Source organism: Peromyscus leucopus, chromosome 7, assembly GCF_004664715.2.
Source record: "Peromyscus leucopus breed LL Stock chromosome 7, UCI_PerLeu_2.1, whole genome shotgun sequence".
Classification (NCBI taxonomy): domain Eukaryota; kingdom Metazoa; phylum Chordata; class Mammalia; order Rodentia; family Cricetidae; genus Peromyscus; species Peromyscus leucopus.
The window spans coordinates 96,970,640-96,987,285 of record NC_051069.1 but is presented as its reverse complement, the minus strand read 5'-3'; the positions used below and the strand labels follow the sequence as shown (position 1 = coordinate 96,987,285).

General features: G+C 52.9%; 2 protein-coding genes across 2 annotated transcripts in view; both read left to right on the top strand.

Moving 5' to 3' along the window:
• Bsn (bassoon presynaptic cytomatrix protein) overlaps nt 1–5,440 on the top strand; it is a 92,447-nt gene extending 87,007 nt beyond the window's left edge. Inside the window, 1 exon segment of the mRNA XM_028886995.1 lies at nt 1,573–5,440. The gene's annotated coding sequence lies outside the window, so the exon portion shown is untranslated.
• A 1,551-nt stretch (nt 5,441–6,991) lies between these two features.
• On the top strand, nt 6,992–16,264 carry Apeh (acylaminoacyl-peptide hydrolase). Its single transcript, XM_028886996.2, has 22 exons — nt 6,992–7,099; nt 7,175–7,307; nt 7,760–7,886; nt 8,420–8,513; nt 8,614–8,689; nt 8,778–8,941; nt 9,101–9,238; nt 9,334–9,425; nt 9,502–9,542; nt 9,629–9,750; nt 10,226–10,286; nt 11,320–11,417; nt 11,980–12,031; nt 13,340–13,428; nt 13,828–13,966; nt 14,404–14,487; nt 14,565–14,645; nt 15,162–15,250; nt 15,348–15,538; nt 15,626–15,728; nt 15,818–15,924; nt 16,009–16,264. The coding sequence occupies exons 1-22, from the start codon at nt 7,088–7,090 to the stop codon at nt 16,112–16,114; spliced, it is 2,199 nt and encodes a 732-aa protein (XP_028742829.1). The 5' UTR covers nt 6,992–7,087; the 3' UTR covers nt 16,115–16,264.
• Nucleotides 16,265–16,646: the final 382 nt, after the last annotated feature.

The following is a 16,646-nucleotide window of genomic DNA, read 5'->3' as shown; positions in this document are numbered from 1 at the left end:
AGCCTGGTCTACAGAGCAAGTTCTAGACCAGCCAGGGCCACATAGTGAGTAAATAAATAAATAAATAAATAAATAAATAAATAAATAAATAAATAAATAAATAAATAAATATCAGTTCGGAAGGAGCTTCTGGAGGTGGCAAGTGTCGTGAAGTTTCTGAAACAGTGAGAGCCGCCCTAAAGGAAGTCGTCAGAGCTAAGGTCTGAGAAGGCACACTGCGGCAAAGGCTCTGCTACTGAGTGGAGCCGGTAGGCTTCAGGGACAGGCAAAGACAAGCACTAACAAGCCACAGCGGAGGGCACAGTGGCAGGAGCCATTTGGGGAGGGTACTGTAGGGCCGTGTAAGGAGCTTGGGCTTTGTGCTAACCACACCCCCCCCCCCCCCCAGTGCAGCCAGCATCCTCCCTGGCTCTGCTGGAGGGCAGTGGACACCGGCCACGTTCCCTCTCAGCTCAGCATTTTCTTAGCATTCCCTGGAACAAATGTAAAATCTCAGATGGTACTCAGGGCATGGGGCAGGGGGCGGGGGGTGGGGGGCGGCGACAGCCCATGGCTCAGGCTCAGGGCAGGACCCAGCCTGGGGTTGGGGCCAGAGAACTACAAGAGGGAAAGGTAGCACAGGTGTACTGTGCTCCACATCCTGCTACGGTGTGGGCGGGCCACTGAGGACCACGACTTTGTAGTTAAGATCTCCCTCTGGTTCCGGCACTAGGCCAGCAATTGGGCTAAGTGGTCAAAGCTGCTCTGTGTCCACCTCCTGGTGTCTTTTATGTCAGAGATGAGCTAGGAGATGCTTGTCTTTTGAAACAAAACCTCGTCTCTCTCATTCTTTTGTTTGTTCTTGTATTTTTGAGACAGGATTTCATTTGTAGGGCCGACTGGTCTGTAACTCAATATATGTAGACCAAGCTGATCATCAACTTTTAGTCATTCTCCTGCCTCCATTGCTTAAGACGAGGATTGTGAATGCGCACTATCATACCTGGCTTCCTACGCTCTTAAGCAAAACAAGAAGGAACTCTTCTTACAAAATCAATGCCAAGGGTCAGCAAGGGGGCTCAGAGGGTAAAGATGCTTGCTGCCAAAGCCCGATGACCTGAGTGAGTCCTAGTATGAATCCCACGTGATAGAAGGTGGAAGAGAACCATCTCCTGCAAGATACCCTCTAATCTACACACACACACACACACACACACACACACACACACACACACACACACTAAAAAAGGAAAAAGAAAGGGCAAGTTGGATGTGGTGGCACATACCTGTGGTCCCAGCTACTCCATAGGCTGAGGTAGGGGGGTCACCCTATTGTCTCAAATAGGAGAGAGAGAAAGGAGGTCCTGTCTTGGAGATCCGATTCTTCCTTCTTCTGATCCTTCTCTCTGTGGTCTTTAACTTGCACAAATACTAACCTCTCCATGCCTTGATGGATGGAACCTTCTGGGTGAAGAGGACCCTGGCTGTTGCACATGGCAATGTCTGTGAGCAGTATGAGGAGGGTGGGAAACTATGCCCAGGGTTCTTAAAAAAAATCTTTCTTTCTTCCCTCCCTTTCTCCTCTTTTCAAAGCATCTCCAATCTGGCAAACCCTTGCCCAAAGCTTCACACCGGGTGGGCCACAGCAGGCAGGCCTCAGCAGAACACGGGATGGTTTCTAACAGCAGCTGCCTAGGTGAAGCGTCTGCTGGACCAGTGGGACCATTGGCTTGGGGGCCCTTCCATTGTCTTTCCAGAGACCTTGCCTTCCTCAGGCCAGCTGTCCTTGGGAGAGAGGAGCCCTCACCAGAACACTGCTGCTCCTGTGGCTGCTGCTCTTCCCACAGCCTCCCGTGGCCTGGCCAGCCAGGCTTCCAATGCGTTATACACAGAGTTTGGGTGCACACTGCCCTCCCTCTAAGATGCCAGAAGTTTTTCCACAGCCTTGGAGAGGGCCTTTGACTGAGGGCTGGGGGCCCTAGGCTCCGTTTCCTTCACATTCCAGCTGGCCCGGATCCCTCTGTGGCCATAAGGCCTTGCCCCCTTCACCCTGCCCTCTGGGTGACGCTGGAGCAGACCTCCGCATGGCCAGCATGGGTTTGGGAGAACTTTACAAACGCTAGGACCTAACACTGTCTCATCGCTGAAGGAAGAGGCCATAGCACCGACGAGCAGCGTGGGCACCGGCTGAGGCCCCTCCCAGCCCGTGGATGGCGGCATCCTCAGCATGCCTGCCATCATCTCAAAGCCATCCCCCAGCCATTGTGAGCATCCCAGCAGCACCGCCATTGTCTCGACCAGCCGGCTCCTCGTCCGTACACCTGGGGATTTCTTTTGATTTCAAGAACAGCCTTAATCATTCCAGTTTGATTTACATGTATACCTCATGAACATTTATTTATTTATTTATTTTGTTTTATTTTTCTTTCTCTCCCTTTCTTTTCTTTGCTTTTGTTCCCGTGTCTCTCCCCTCCACCACCTTGTGACTGATGGGTTGGTTTCCTCTCTGCTCTGCCCCTGCTCAGCACAGGGAGAAATGTTGATTTAGAAGCAATAGCGGGCAGCAGGCCACCAAGAGCACAAACCCAGGGCGAGGTCTGGGAGGCCCCTCAGCCCGCCTGTTTACTGTGCAATTCCAGTCCTTCTTAAGCCATCAGCAGTGGGTGTGCTCAGAGCAGAGGAGCCAGGACTTCCGCACCAGCCAAGGGAAAGGCTCAGAGCCCCGTGGGGTAAGGGGAGTGTGATTCTGTCCATTCACCTGGTGGACTGGGCTGCATGTCTCCCCAAAGCCCTTCCCTTGGAGGCCTCCCGTCATCTCGGGCACAGCCACAGTCTCATCTCTAATGTTCTATGCAATGAAATATAAACCCTCAAAGACAACTGTTAATATTTAATAAATTCCATGTTACATATAAGGAGTTAATTGCAAGCACGCAGTTGAGAAACTGGATAGATCTGCTCATATCACCACCCCAACCAATCCTTGTCCCCACTTTCTGTGTGTGTGAGTGCGTATGTGTGAGACAGAGAAAGTGAGAGCATGCGTGTGTGCGCGTGCGTGCGTGTGAATTCTAAGTCTGTGGCATGTTTGACCTGTGGCAGGACTCGCTGCTGCCGGGTGAGTCACCGCCTGTCTCTCGCAGTGGAGCATGCACAGCTCGCAGACTCTTTGCACGATTTCATTTATTTTAAATGCTCGACCCTCTCGCTTGGAGTTCTTTTTGCCTCCAAACCTCTCCTTCAGGAGCACCTCTCCCTGACTTCTGCACAAGCTAGTAAAGACCTGCCAGAACTACCTGAGTATGCCAGGCCACGGAGCAGGCAGTGAGGGCCCTGTACACCTTGCAGTTCTTTATCTGTCTATGATAGCAGATAAAAAGAAACCTCAAACTAGACAGTGATGGGAGCCTGCATAGGATGCGTGCGTATGAATATTCTGTGGGTTGCTGTAGGATTCCTACTTGTATATCATTTCCCCCTCCTACCCCAGGCCTGAGCCAAAAGATTCCAGCTACACCTTTGCAGTGGAGCACTGCTCAAGGGCAAAGCTGGGCCACATCTGTGGAAAGGCAGAAGTCAAGAGCAGAGCCTGGGTGTACCCTAGGATCCCTAGATCTTGACTAGACCTGCTCTATGCCTTTCCTTTGGATGAGGAGTCTCAAAGGATTGTGACCCAGGAGATCTGGAGCCAGGGTCATAGGGTGCTCAGGAAGAGCTGGCGATGGGCTCTCTGCCTGAAAATATCCAGAACAACTACTCACATAACAGCAGCAAGCTGAGCTCAGAAGGTTTCTCAAAAGCAAAACTTAGTGAATGGCCTGTGTAGCCCTCTCTGCATCTGTCCCCAGGACTTGCCTACCCTTTCCTCTGAAGCATACGTATTCCACTGTTGTCAGCATCTCTCTGATCCAGGAGTAGGGCGGACAGTAACTGCCTGACCCATCAAGGTCTGACCTTCCTTCAGAGTGCTCTGGTCTGTACCATGCATTTCTCAGGGGTCCACATTTCTCATGCTTTTTTCAAGGCCTACAAATCCTTCCGAGTAGAATCCTGTCCCACCTTTGGCGACTGTCGATGGGACAGTTGAAGCTGTGTCAAACTTAAGACCTTGAGTACCTGGGATTTGGCTTTCTTCATGCTATGGGACATCTTAGAGATCAGACTTGGGCTCTGCAGGGCCATCTGAGCAAGGGCTGAAAGAAGGCCACATGGAGGAACTCAGCCACACAGGCCCAGGTCTGGACAGGATGTGCCCATTGTTTAGACACTTGGGAACATGGCTGTCACCCTTTCCACTCCTAGGGACTGGACTAGGAGCTGAGAGCAGGCAGGATGTCTGCAGGTCAATCTCTGGCAGGCCCACTAGGCTCTAAAGCATTAACTTTTCAGGAAATTTCTTTTCTGGCCAAACTCTGAGTTTGACATTTCTGATATCTGCCACTACATCTCTGGCTGTACCCACAGGACAGATCTTTGCCCCTTTGTGAAGATGACTGCGACAGTCTTCTAGGTCATGGGTATTCTGGCTCTTGTGTTAACTCTGGGGCTATGAGAGCCTGAGGCGGGCAGCTGCTGTAGGACACGGTAAGCAATGGGTGCATCTCCAAATGGGTAAGAAGTCTCTGGGTAGAGTCCAGACCTTCTCCATATCCCTCAGTGTCCTAAGTAAGAGTACCCTCCTCTGCCTACCCAAGGCCTCAACACGCTCACTTCATAGTGGCAGTTCTACCATTGCCTTCCTAGTTCTTGAGGAGGACAAATGGTCTCAGGGCCCACAATGAGAGAACAGCAGGGCGGCAATTCCGGCCTGTATTCTGGAGCCTTTGGGGAGTTTTTCAGGCAGGTCCTTTGCCGTGATGGTACAGTCCTGCCCTATTAGCCCTTCTCCCCCCATGCTGTAAATATTTGTCATCACGGACTCCAACAGGGTCGGAGGGACAGATCTAATCAACTGAAACTCTTTGGAGATGCCATCTCTGTCTCCCTGGGTGCCAGCATCTTGCTACCATATGCACCGGGTGGCACCGGAGAGCCATAGAAGTCGTGAGATACTGTGTGTGTAAGCACGTGTACATGAATGTGTGTATGTATGTGTGTGTGTTTGTGTGTGCGTGCACGAGACTCATTCAGCCTCTGGGGTCAAATCAGCTCCTCTCCAAGTGTGGAACCCTGGAGAGTAGTGGCCATCTACATTTTTCCTCTAGCTTCCATGTCTTGTTTTTGCTTTTCCTTCCCTCTCTTTCCTTCTCTCCTTCTTTATTTGAGGGGGAAGAGTGCTGTACAAAGTCAAACAAACAAGTTTACAGTTGTAAGTGCAATGACCCGAGTCCTCCACATGACCTTGTGAACTGTGTGCCGTCCTCCCGTGCTCTGTGAGAACTCGTGGTACTTCCGTGTCCCTCCCCTGTATTGTGACAAGGTATTTCTGTGGTATCAAAATAAAAGGACTTGATATAAACAACCTCCGGACTGTCTTTGGGATGACTTCTAAAGTGGGAATTCTTAGCCAAACAAGCAAATACCCAAATTTGTGAAAATATTCTCCATGGTTAAAGAAAAAACGTGAGAAAGAGCACAATTTCAGATGTGTTGGTACAACTGGGACTGAGAACACACCAAGCCATTTAAAAATGACCCTCCATGGCCTGGCGGTGGTGGCGCACGCCTTTAATCCCAGCACTCAGGAGGCAGAGGCAGGCGGATCTCCGTGAGTTCGAAGTCAGCCTGGGCTACAGAGTGAGTTTCAGGAAAGGCTCCAAAGCTACACAGAGAAACCCTGTCTCAACTCCCACCCCCCACACCCCTCAAGAATGACCCTCCATGAAGGTGCAAAGGTCAGTCCAAAGCCAATGTGTTCGCACGGGGCAGTTTTCAGGATCCTGCTTCTCAAGAGCTAGACAAGCAAGTGCTGCCCCCTGGTGCTCCCAAGCAAGCTTTACATCTGCCTGCCTCGTTCCAACCTCAGAATTGTTTTCATAGCTGAGAGACCTTAGTTCCCCACATAGTAAAGAATAGTTCAAGCTGAATATGGTGGTCCACACCTTTAATCTCAGCACTTGGGATGCAGAGGCAGGTGGGTCTCTGTGAGTTCGAGGCCAGGACTATGTAGAGAAACTAAATATAACTCAAGCATCACTAGAAAATAAGAAACAGAGATAAAACAAAAAGAATATCAATTTTGCTTTGGGTAAGAAGAAAAGCACTCATTCAAGGGGATCCGGAGCTGGTTTGAAAGACCAGTCAGGCTCAAGCTATTTGGAGGAGGGGAGAGACCTGCTGTTGGCCAACTGCTCTTGCTGTCAGTTGTCACCTAAGTCAACCTAGTCCTGGGTCTGCCTAGGCTCTTCTTTCCACAGCATGCTCGCTGCTCTTAGGTGTAGTCTGCCCCACCAGGACCTCTGCTCTTGGGGTCGGCTGAGACCCAATATGCTCACGATTCGCAGCACTGAGCCGCTGAGAAGGGCGGGTTAAGGCTGTGGAAACAGATAACTTTAGGGCAAGTCTGGTCATCGATAAGCCGGGGCAACACCCTGAGAGTTCAACCTCGCCCTTCTTTGCCAGGCGCCCCAGGGCTCCGCCCAGGAACCTGCGTTTTCTCCTCCTATCTGTCTGGCTTCCAGTAGATGGGGAGAGACCTCATAATCGGCCCCAGAGCTAAAAGAAGTCCGTGCGGATGCCCTGCCCCGCAACGTTACGGGTTTCACGGACCCGCTAGTCTCAGTGTTCGGTTCCCACCCTTATTTTCATCCTTTAGGAATCATTGGTGTTCTTCTGAAGCCCCGCCCTCCGAATGCTCAGAGCTTCCTCCCAGACCTCGCCTATCCCCGAACATCAGCTCTGTATTCCGCTGCCTCACTTCTCGGGTCCCCACTGCTCCCCTTCTCTAAAATGCCCAGGACTCCCAGGTTCTGCCTCCCTTTGCCTAGCCTATTTTCACTAGCTCACCGCCCCTCCCCTCGGGGCGGCTCCTTCGTAGGCCCCGCCCCCTGCCGACTGGCCCCAGCGGCCCTGCCTGTCCCAGGTCGCCTCCGGGGGTAGCGGAAACTGGGGGCCGCCCTAGGCCCCGCCCCTAAGACTCACTTCCGGGCTTTAGCGGAGAGGAAGGACTATGGAGCGTCAGGTGAGGGCTCGGCCCGCGGCCCCCGTGGCCTCCGTAGCCCGGGCTGAGCCTGACCCTGGTGTGTCCCCTGCGCAGGTGCTGCTGAGTGAGCCCCAGGAGGCGGCAGCGCTGTACCGGGGCCTTAGCCGCCAGCCTACCCTGAGCGCCGCCTGCCTGGGCCCGGAGGTCACCACGCAGTATGGGGGCCTCTATCGGACGGTGCACACTGGTGTGTAGACCGAGGGAACTGGGTGGCGACGGGCAGTGCACCCAGATGGCGAGGTGGGGAGTGCTTGACGGCACGCACGAGTACGGGGAGGAACCCCGGCCGGCCGTAGTTCCTGCGCACAGGTGTTTGCGGGGGCTGTACTGGCCTTCCTGGTTAGTAATGCCCGTGAATCAGTTGAAGGTGTGGGAGTGCAATTCAGACTTGGGTGCCAGGTGTGGACCTCGCAAGGCTCTCCAGCCTGCACACGTGTTAATGCCGCCCTGAAAATTCCACGGTTGGTCCGCAGTGGGTTCTCTCTCAGTGGCTGTCAGCTCAGGCTCTGGAAGCCTGGGCGTAGGTTATGTCACGTGAAGAGTTGCCCGGGCTTTACTAGGGAAAGGTAGGCCTCGCTTGGTGGGCAGTGACCCAAACTGGCCCAGACAAGTTGAGCACCCTCAATGCCTCCCTTGCAGAATGGACTCAGAGGGACTTGGAACGAATGGAGAACATCCGATTCTGCCGCCAGTACCTAGTGTTCCATGATGGAGACTCGGTGGTGTTTGCCGGGCCTGCGGGCAACAGTGTGGAGACCCGGGGGGAGTAAGTGTGAGCGCAGGAGTTTGCAGACCAGACCACAGCCACCTGCCATGCCAGCCTTTCATGAATGCTCGCCATGTGTCCTTAGGACGTAGAGCTCTTTGCCTATCCCCTCCAGGGACAACTTTGGGCAGTTCAGTTCTCCTTCAAAGAAGAACCAGATCCCTGTTCCTTGAGAGCTTGTTTGGTCTCTGGAGACATGGCTTGATAAGAACTAGAAGCTTCTTCCAAACTAGGTCCTAGGTCCCTGGTAATCTGGAGAGAGTCAAGTCACTAACCTAAGAAAGAGAGACAAGGCGAGCTAGCTTGAGGCTGGAAGTGCTTCATGAGCTGGTGTGGGATCAGAGCCTCGAGAGTCTTAGCTGGGAGATAGTCTCCTGTGCTGCCTCCTCTGAGCCTGTAAGACTGATTTAAGGCTTATAAAGGAAGGAAGGAGAGAGAGAGCGAGTCTCACCTAAGCGGTTGTGACCAGCAAAGGGGCAGCGCAGGGCTGTGCTAGGGTTTGGCTTAATCCTGACCTACAACCCTGTACTCAGGCTGCTGAGCAGAGAGTCTCCTTCGGGCACCATGAAAGCTGTACTGCGCAAGGCCGGGGGCCCAGTGTCAGGGGAGGAAAAACAGTTCCTGGAGGTGAGTTTGCAAGGGATAAGGTGGCAGGCCGTCGGTGACTCAGCCCCACAGCTAAGGCTCTTTTGAGGGGGCAGACAGCCTGATGCCCGGATGTCCTCAGGTCTGGGAGAAGAACCGGAAGCTCAAGAGCTTCAACCTGTCAGCCCTGGAGAAACACGGGCCTGTGTATGAGGATGGTGAGGCACCTGGCTGGTAAGCAGGCAGGGTGGCAAGGTGGGTCAGCCATAGCGTTGGGCTCCCCTAACCGTCCTTCCCTGCATCCAGACTGCTTTGGCTGCCTTTCCTGGTCATACTCAGAGACACACTTGTTGTATGTGGCGGAGAAGAAGCGCCCCAAGGCTGAATCCTTCTTTCAAACCAAAGCCTTGGACATCAGTGCCAGCGATGATGAGATGGCCAGGCCGAAGAAGCCAGACCAGGCCATCAAGGTGCTTGTGGTGTGGCCAGGCCTTGAAGGCCCTGCCGGGCTACCCTGTAACTCAGTGTCCTCCCCGCACTGCACCTGATGAACCTGGGGAGGCACTAGCTTCCAGGAGGCAGGCAGGGTTCTGTAGACACTCTGGGCATCGAGTGTCCTCTGTTCTCAGGGGGATCAGTTTGTGTTTTACGAAGACTGGGGAGAAACCATGGTTTCCAAAAGCATCCCTGTTCTCTGCGTGCTGGACATCGAGAGTGGCAACATCTCAGTGCTTGAGGGCGTCCCTGAAAATGTGTCCCCTGGACAGGTCAGCAGTAGCTTAGCCTGTGCCCCTCCTGTAGTTGGGGTTTCCTGCTTGAGCAAGTACCTCTTGCTTATACCTCCCTGTGGTCTTGTTTTCAGGCTTTCTGGGCCCCTGGAGACACAGGTGTAGTGTTTGTGGGCTGGTGGCACGAACCCTTCCGGCTAGGTATCCGCTTCTGCACCAATCGCAGGTGAGGAAGTAGGTCAGGGCAGAGGACCCTGCAGTCCATCTGACCGTGGAGCTGAGTGTCTTTCTGACCATTCCAGATCAGCCCTGTACTATGTGGACCTGAGCGGGGGAAAGTGTGGTGAGTGACTGGTACCCACGTGTGCTTTCCTGACACACCTTAGCCTTTCCCTGTCTACGTGATACTCATATTTCTGTATGGCCTAGAACTACTCTCGGATGATTCCCTGGCTGTTTGTTCTCCTCGCCTGAGCCCAGACCAGTGTCGCATCGTCTACCTGCGGTACCCATCTCTAGGCCCTCATCATCAGTGTAGCCAGCTCTGCCTGGTGAGCTGGAGACGGATGGGGGTAGAAGGATGGTTAGCTTCTTGCCAGGGGATGAGAGCTAAAGGATCAGCATCATCTCCCCCTCGGGTCGTCTCCTATCCTCACTGTATTAGTGGCCTGACCTTTCAAGGTAGGACCTGGAGGCTTGAGTACTCTGCGGGCTCACCACCTCAAGAGCATCCTCCAACTACAGAGATGTCCACAAGTAGCCAGGCTCTACAAGGAGCTAGGATATAGTGGGGGGTTACACAGTCCCAGCCCCTGCCCAAGGAGAACTCTGAGTGTCTGACAGAAGCCCAAGGTACATGCCTATCTGAGACCCTTGTGGATATCTGGTCTGGGATACCATAAAGGAAATATATCAGTCCCACCTTTCCCCAAGGCTGTCCAGAGTTGCCATTGCAAGGGAAAGATATAGAGCTCTGTGCCCTGAGATCCATGCTGTGGTGGGTTTGACCATTGTGTTCTCTTGCAGTATGACTGGTACACCAAGATCACTTCAGTGGTGGTGGACATTGTACCTCGGCAGCTAGGAGGTGAGAGGTGCCCGGCAGGGAAATCATTAGAGCCTCTAGTTCTGCTATGTGTTCCCCATCCTCCTTGCTGGTCCAGCCCTGTGCCCAACCCCCACAGGGATAGAAGATACTAGTGTGGGTAATAGTCTAATAGAAAGTTGTTGGCTAGACCCAAACTGAGATCCTAGCAGCCCCAGTTGGCTTGGGCTGAGCCTCAGGAAGTGTACTAGTTTAGCATGTTCTGCCTGAGAAGTACTGGGTCGAGGGTTTTCTGTGTTGCTCCGCATTCCACCCCACCCCAGCAACCTTTGTCCAGGCTAAGTCAGCTGCTCCTCTGGAAGGTGGCTCTTGGCCAAGAGGTTTGACATCAGGTGCTTACAACCCTAGGCCATCCCAAGGATATGGGGTGAAAGTCACCCAGAAAGTTCCAAGAGTCCAGTGGACAAAGTTGCAGGAATACAGCGGGAGTATAGCCCAGTGGTAAGCACATGGCTAGCATGTGCAGACCCTGTATTTCATCCTTAGCACATGTCTTCTATAGTTTGCAAGGACACAATACTAGAGACCTAGTCTGAATCTCAGTTCTACCCATTATCTGTCCTTGGATAGTGCCCTGGCCTCCGTGGGCTTCTGTTTCTTCACTTGTAGTTGTCTCCACCTTTTGAAGAAGAAGATGGTGAAGGACGGGGCTCATTGAGACCCCATGAAGGCGCTGTACTCAGCACTCTAGTGGACAAACACATGTTATCTTAGTGTGAAGGCACTTAGTGCTGCCAGAGCCCAAAAGAGACCAACTCATAGGAAAACAGCCATGTTTGCCTCAGAGGCTTGGGCAGCTCTGCCTCTTCAGGTCCTTCAGAAGTCCCTCCCGCTTCCCCTTCCACCTCCTACTCCTCATTGTAAGGGTAAACTCCTCATTGTAAGGGTGCCCTCATGTATGGGACTGTCATTCTACCACAGCTTTTAGGGGTCCTGTGTGCGTTCCCCAACGTCATAGTCTTGGTCCCCCAAACCTCCACTCTTAGATGCAACCCAAGCCCGCCTGTCTTTGCAGAGAACTTCTCTGGGATCTACTGCAGTCTTCTGCCTCTGGGCTGCTGGTCGGCTGACAGCCAAAGAGTGGTCTTTGACTCGGCGCAGCGCAGCCGGCAGGTAAGAGTCCTGATTATATTGAGAGGGAACACCGACATTTGCCCTATGATTTCTGCCAAGGAGCCCAGGACCTGGGGCAGAGTGGATATATGTGCCCAGAGGAATGCCCAGCCCCAAAGTCTTACTGGCCCCTTCCAGTCTTTTCAACCTTCTGCTGGACTTGCTTTTCCTTGAGGGGATCAGATGTCATGGGGCCCTACAGCAGACCCCTAGGCCTGTTTTCCAAGTGGAAAACCTGGGCCTGTCTCTGAGATGGGTCCCCAAACACTATAAGGCCAGTTGATGGAGACTAGATGAGTTCTCCTTGAAGGATGAGTGAGGGTACCCATAGTGTGCCATGGTCTTTTGGGTGTGATATCATTTGTTCTTACATCTCAAGTGGGGCTCAGTTGCTTCCTGTACCTTGCCTGGGAAGGTAAATTATGAAGGAACTGAGATTTGAACCTGGATCCAGTAGCCATCACCATAAGCCAAAGTGTCCCTAAGATTGTAGAAAGAAATAGGGATAGGACTCATAGGGCTGTTGGATGTGGTACTACATGTGGTCTCCCCTCTGTTTAAGGACCTGTTTGCTGTGGACACCCAGACGGGCAGTGTTACCTCCCTGACAGCTGGTGAGCAGGACGTCTGCAGAGGGGTGAGGGCAGGGTGGTGGATAGGCAGCCATGTGAGGAGTGGAGCTCGAGCTTGACATGAGGCAGCAGTGGTACTCTCAGTCATTCTTTTAAAAAAAGGTTTACTTATTTATTATGTATACAATGTTCTGCCTACACACCAGAAGAGGGCACCAGATCTCATTACAGATGGTTGTGAGCCACCCTGTGGTTGCTGGGAATTGAACTCAGGACCTCTAGATGAGCAGCCAGTGCTCTTAACCTCTGAGCCATCTCTCCAGCCCCGCTCAGTCATTCTTAACACTGACTGTTGCACGGCCTTCAGGATCCGAGCGACACACTGCCTGCCGCCTTTACTCTGCTGCCCTTTTGCCCTCGCCTCCCTAAGCCCTGGCCCCATAGCCCCGCCCCACCCCAGAGTCTGCAGACCTTTCTTGCCAAGCTGTCAGCAGCCATCCACCTCCTTCCCAGACCTTGGAGAAACCTCTGTTGTTCTGATTCCCTACTTTCCACAAGTAAGCCTATTGTCTGCCTCTGAAACGGCCTTTGAGTGCTCAGCCTGCCCTGACTCTACATCCTCCCCCAGAAAGATGCTGTCTCAGTCAGGGTTTCTATTGCTGCGAAGGGACACCACGACCATGGTGGTAAGGGAAGCATCTCATTGGAGCTGGCTTACAGTTTAGAGGTTTAATCCATTGTCGTCATGGTGAGGAGCATGGCAGCACTCAGGCAGACAAGGTGCTGGAGAAGGAGCCCAGAGTTCCACATCTGGATTGGCAGGCAGGCAGCAGGAAGAGAGAGACACGGCCTGGCTTGAGCTTCTGAGACCTCACAGCCCACCCCCAGTGACACACTTCCTCCAACAATTCCACACCTCTTAACAGTGCTGCTCCTTGTGACCCTGTGGAGGTCATTTTCATTCAGACCACCACAGATGCCAAAATTTTGTTCTAATTCTATATCTCTGGGTCAGGACATAGCTCATTGCTTAATAGACCTAAATAAATAAGTGAATGAATAAACCTTAGACCCCACCAACCAGTCCCCTTTCTTCAACCCCGTTTTTTTGGGCTAGGCCGCCATCCTTTTTACATGGCAGCCATTGGAGTAGGTAGAGTACCATGGTAGCTTTCTGTGTCCCTAGGTCTGGCAGTTCCTGAGCATAGCCAGTGTCTGTCAGATAAACAAGGGATTGAACACGAGGCTTACCCAGGACATGTGCAGTTAAGTGTTCATAAGAGGCACACCTCAGGGTCAAAGGCACAAAAGTGGTCCCCCCCAGGCACTACTGTCATCTGCTTCCTCTAGGGGGCTCAGCTGGAAGCTGGAAGCTACTTACAATTGACCAAGACCTTATGGTGGCACAGTTCTCCACGCCCAACCTGCCCCCGAGCCTGGTGAGTATTGGTGAGTCCCAGGCTAGAAGGCCGGAGTTACAAGCTTCCAGGATAACAGAATTGAGCCCAAAGGCTGGACTTGGCTGGTCAGCAGGTAGAAGGGCAGAGACTTGGATCCAGCCCAGTCCTATGATTCACTGGGTATGGCACTCGTGAGTAAGAACAAGGGGCTAGCATTTGTGCTGTCCTGAACAATGTGCCCACAGAAGTGCCCAGTCCTGGTGGTATTAGAGTACAGGGAGACAGAAGAACCTAGAGGCCAGGAAACGTGGTAGTGGTTGGGAGTGGTTCATGTGTGGATGTATACTGGCATATACCACTCACAAGAAGCTATGCTGTGCCCTTTAGAGATGCTTCCTGAAACCTGGCCACCTGTGACATTTTCCTTCCCCTTGGCAGAAAGTTGGGTTCCTGCCTCCTGCTGGGAAGGAGCAGTCCGTGTCCTGGGTGTCCCTGGAGGAGGCTGAACCTATACCTGACATCCATTGGGGCATCCGTGTGCTGCATCCACCTCCAGACCAAGAGAATGTGCAATATGGTGAGCTGGGCCAACCACAGATTTAACACCTTCTCCAGATCCCCAGCACACAGCACGTGTGGTGATCCTTCCAAGGTCAGGGTTTCTAGGATTTCCTCCCAAATGTTTCTGTTTTTATGGTCATGGGGAGTAGCATCCAGAGATCTGAGTACCTGCTGTGGTAATCAGCACTGGGTCCTGCCAAGGCATATTCTCTGTGGTGAGAAAACTAAGACCCAGAGAAAACTAAGACCCACATACAAGGCTATGTGACTATATCAGAATGCTCTCTTCAGACATTGGGGTCTCTGAGTAGGCAGAAAGATCACAAGCCTTAGAGGGTCCATGCGTCGTCAGCTACCTTGGTCAGACCATGTCATAGCTGCAGATGGGGCCTTGGCTGGGGAAGCCCTTGTGAAGGAGCCCTGGTCTTGCTGACTGCTGCTTTCTCCCTGCAGCTGACCTTGACTTTGAAGCAATCCTTTTGCAGCCCAGCAACCCTCCAGATAAGACCCAGGTGCCCATGGTCGTCATGCCCCACGGTAGGTATCTGCCTAAGAGCCCTTCCCTTCCTCCACCCCTCCCAGCTGGCCGCTCATCCTCTTTTTCCTGTCTGCAGGGGGACCCCATTCATCCTTTGTCACTGCCTGGATGCTGTTCCCAGCCATGCTTTGCAAGATGGGCTTCGCAGTGCTGCTGGGTGAGAAAGGACCGCAGTTTCACTCGGGTTTCCAGTTGACGGCTCGTTCGCGCCGCGGAGTCCTTGTGGCTGGTCACTCCGCCCTTGTGGGCTTTTCCTATAGGCTCTTTCTTTCTTTAGAAACCACTACTACGGCTGGGTGTGGTGGCGCACCCCTTTAGTCCCAGCACTCGGGAGGCAGAGGCAGACAGATCTCTGAGTTTGAGGCCAGCCTGGACTACAGAGGGAGTTCCAAGACAGCCAGGGCCACACAAAGAAACCCTGTCTCAAAAAAATAAAAGAGAAACCACCACTAGAAATTGCCACCACCCAGCCTCTGGCTCCATCACCTGGTGATCATGTGGATTAACTTGATGCTTCCATGGAAAGGATGCTGTGGACTCTGAGTAGCAACCTCATATTTCTTGACTACTTCCCCTTGACAGCCTGTGATGCAGCTGGTCCCAGGGCCTACTTCACAGATAGATGAATTGGGGTCCAGAGAGCTGAGAAAACTATCTTGTCTCCCACTTTTAGTGAACTATCGTGGCTCCACTGGCTTTGGCCAAGACAGCATCCTTTCTCTCCCAGGCAATGTGGGCCACCAGGATGTGAAGGATGTCCAGGTAGCAGGGTGCTGGGGCTCCTGGACAGGGAGGGTGGATCCATGGCTCTAGTCAGCTGACAGGAAGCTAGCTGCAGTACACTCTGCCTACCTTTTAGTTTGCAGTGGAGCAGGTGCTTCAGGAGGAACATTTTGATGCAAGCCGTGTGGCCCTTATGGGTGGTTCCCATGGTGGTTTCCTCTCCTGCCACCTGATTGGTCAGTACCCAGACACCTACAGTGCCTGTATAGCCCGGAACCCGGTGATCAACATTGCCTCCATGATGGGCTCTACTGACATCCCTGATTGGTGAGTGTGCATCAAAGGCCCCTGTCCTTCCTTCTACCCCAAATTCCCATGGAGATCCTGAGTCTGCATCGGCTTGGTCTTCTGTAGGTGTGTGGTGGAGGCTGGCTTCCGGTATAGCAGTGACTGCCTGCCAGACCTGAATGTGTGGGAGGAGATGCTGGATAAATCACCCATCAAGTACATCCCTCAGGTACCCAGGCATCCTTGTGTGTGTGCCACCTAGCCATCCTGAATCCAGAGCTCAGCTCACCATAGCTCCTTGCTCCCCAAAAAACCTAGGTAAAGACACCAGTGTTACTGATGCTGGGCCAAGAGGACCGGCGTGTACCCTTCAAGCAGGGTATGGAGTATTACCGTGCCCTCAAGGCCCGGAATGTACCTGTTCGGTGAGTGTCAGAGGATAGTCCTGGCAGTCCGTGGCAGGTAAGCAGGACAGGATCCTCCAACCTCATGTGTTGCTGCTCACACAGGCTCCTGCTCTATCCCAAAAGCACCCACGCGCTGTCAGAGGTGGAGGTGGAGTCAGACAGCTTCATGAACACTGTGCTTTGGCTGCACACACACTTGGGCAGCTGAAGCTCCGCCGTTCTGCGTGAACTAGCCAGTCCGTTTCGCACTTTGCTCTTGGATCTGGCAGAACAGCCAAGAGGTTTCCTGGGCTCTGGACTCTGGATGAGTGGGCAGAGGAATATGGACTACGTAGTCATAATAAATAAGGACACAGAGCCTGGTTTGTGCTGGTACTTTGTACCAAGCCATCCCCAACCCCAGACCCCACCCTGGGGTTCAGAAACCCTTGGTCTTGGGTTTGATATCCACAGTGGATTCATCTCTGTCATCTGTCAGGAGCCATGAGAGACTCTACCCCATCTGTCCTGGCCAACTGGGTCTGGTGCAGACAAACATAGCTCTTTCTGCTACAGTCTCATCTGTTGGAAAATGCTCTGCACTCTCCTTGCATTCCCAGAAGTGCCTCTGGAAGATGAGTGACACCCTGCCCATCCACAGTACACACACACTTTGAAGTTGTTCCAGGATCAGAACACCCGGCCAAGTGTGTGCTGGTCTTAAACCACCAAGCCTCCTGCAAGGAGTCCCCAACTCATTC

What these genes read in the sequence shown, in the direction of transcription:
- Apeh (XM_028886996.2), top strand. An exon ending in CCAAGAGAATGTGCAATATG is followed by an intron (nt 13,967 to 14,403) that starts GTGAGCTGGGCC and finishes TTCTCCCTGCAG; the next exon opens with CTGACCTTGACTTTGAAGCA. An exon ending in GGGCTTCGCAGTGCTGCTGG is followed by an intron (nt 14,646 to 15,161) that starts GTGAGAAAGGAC and finishes TCCCACTTTTAG; the next exon opens with TGAACTATCGTGGCTCCACT.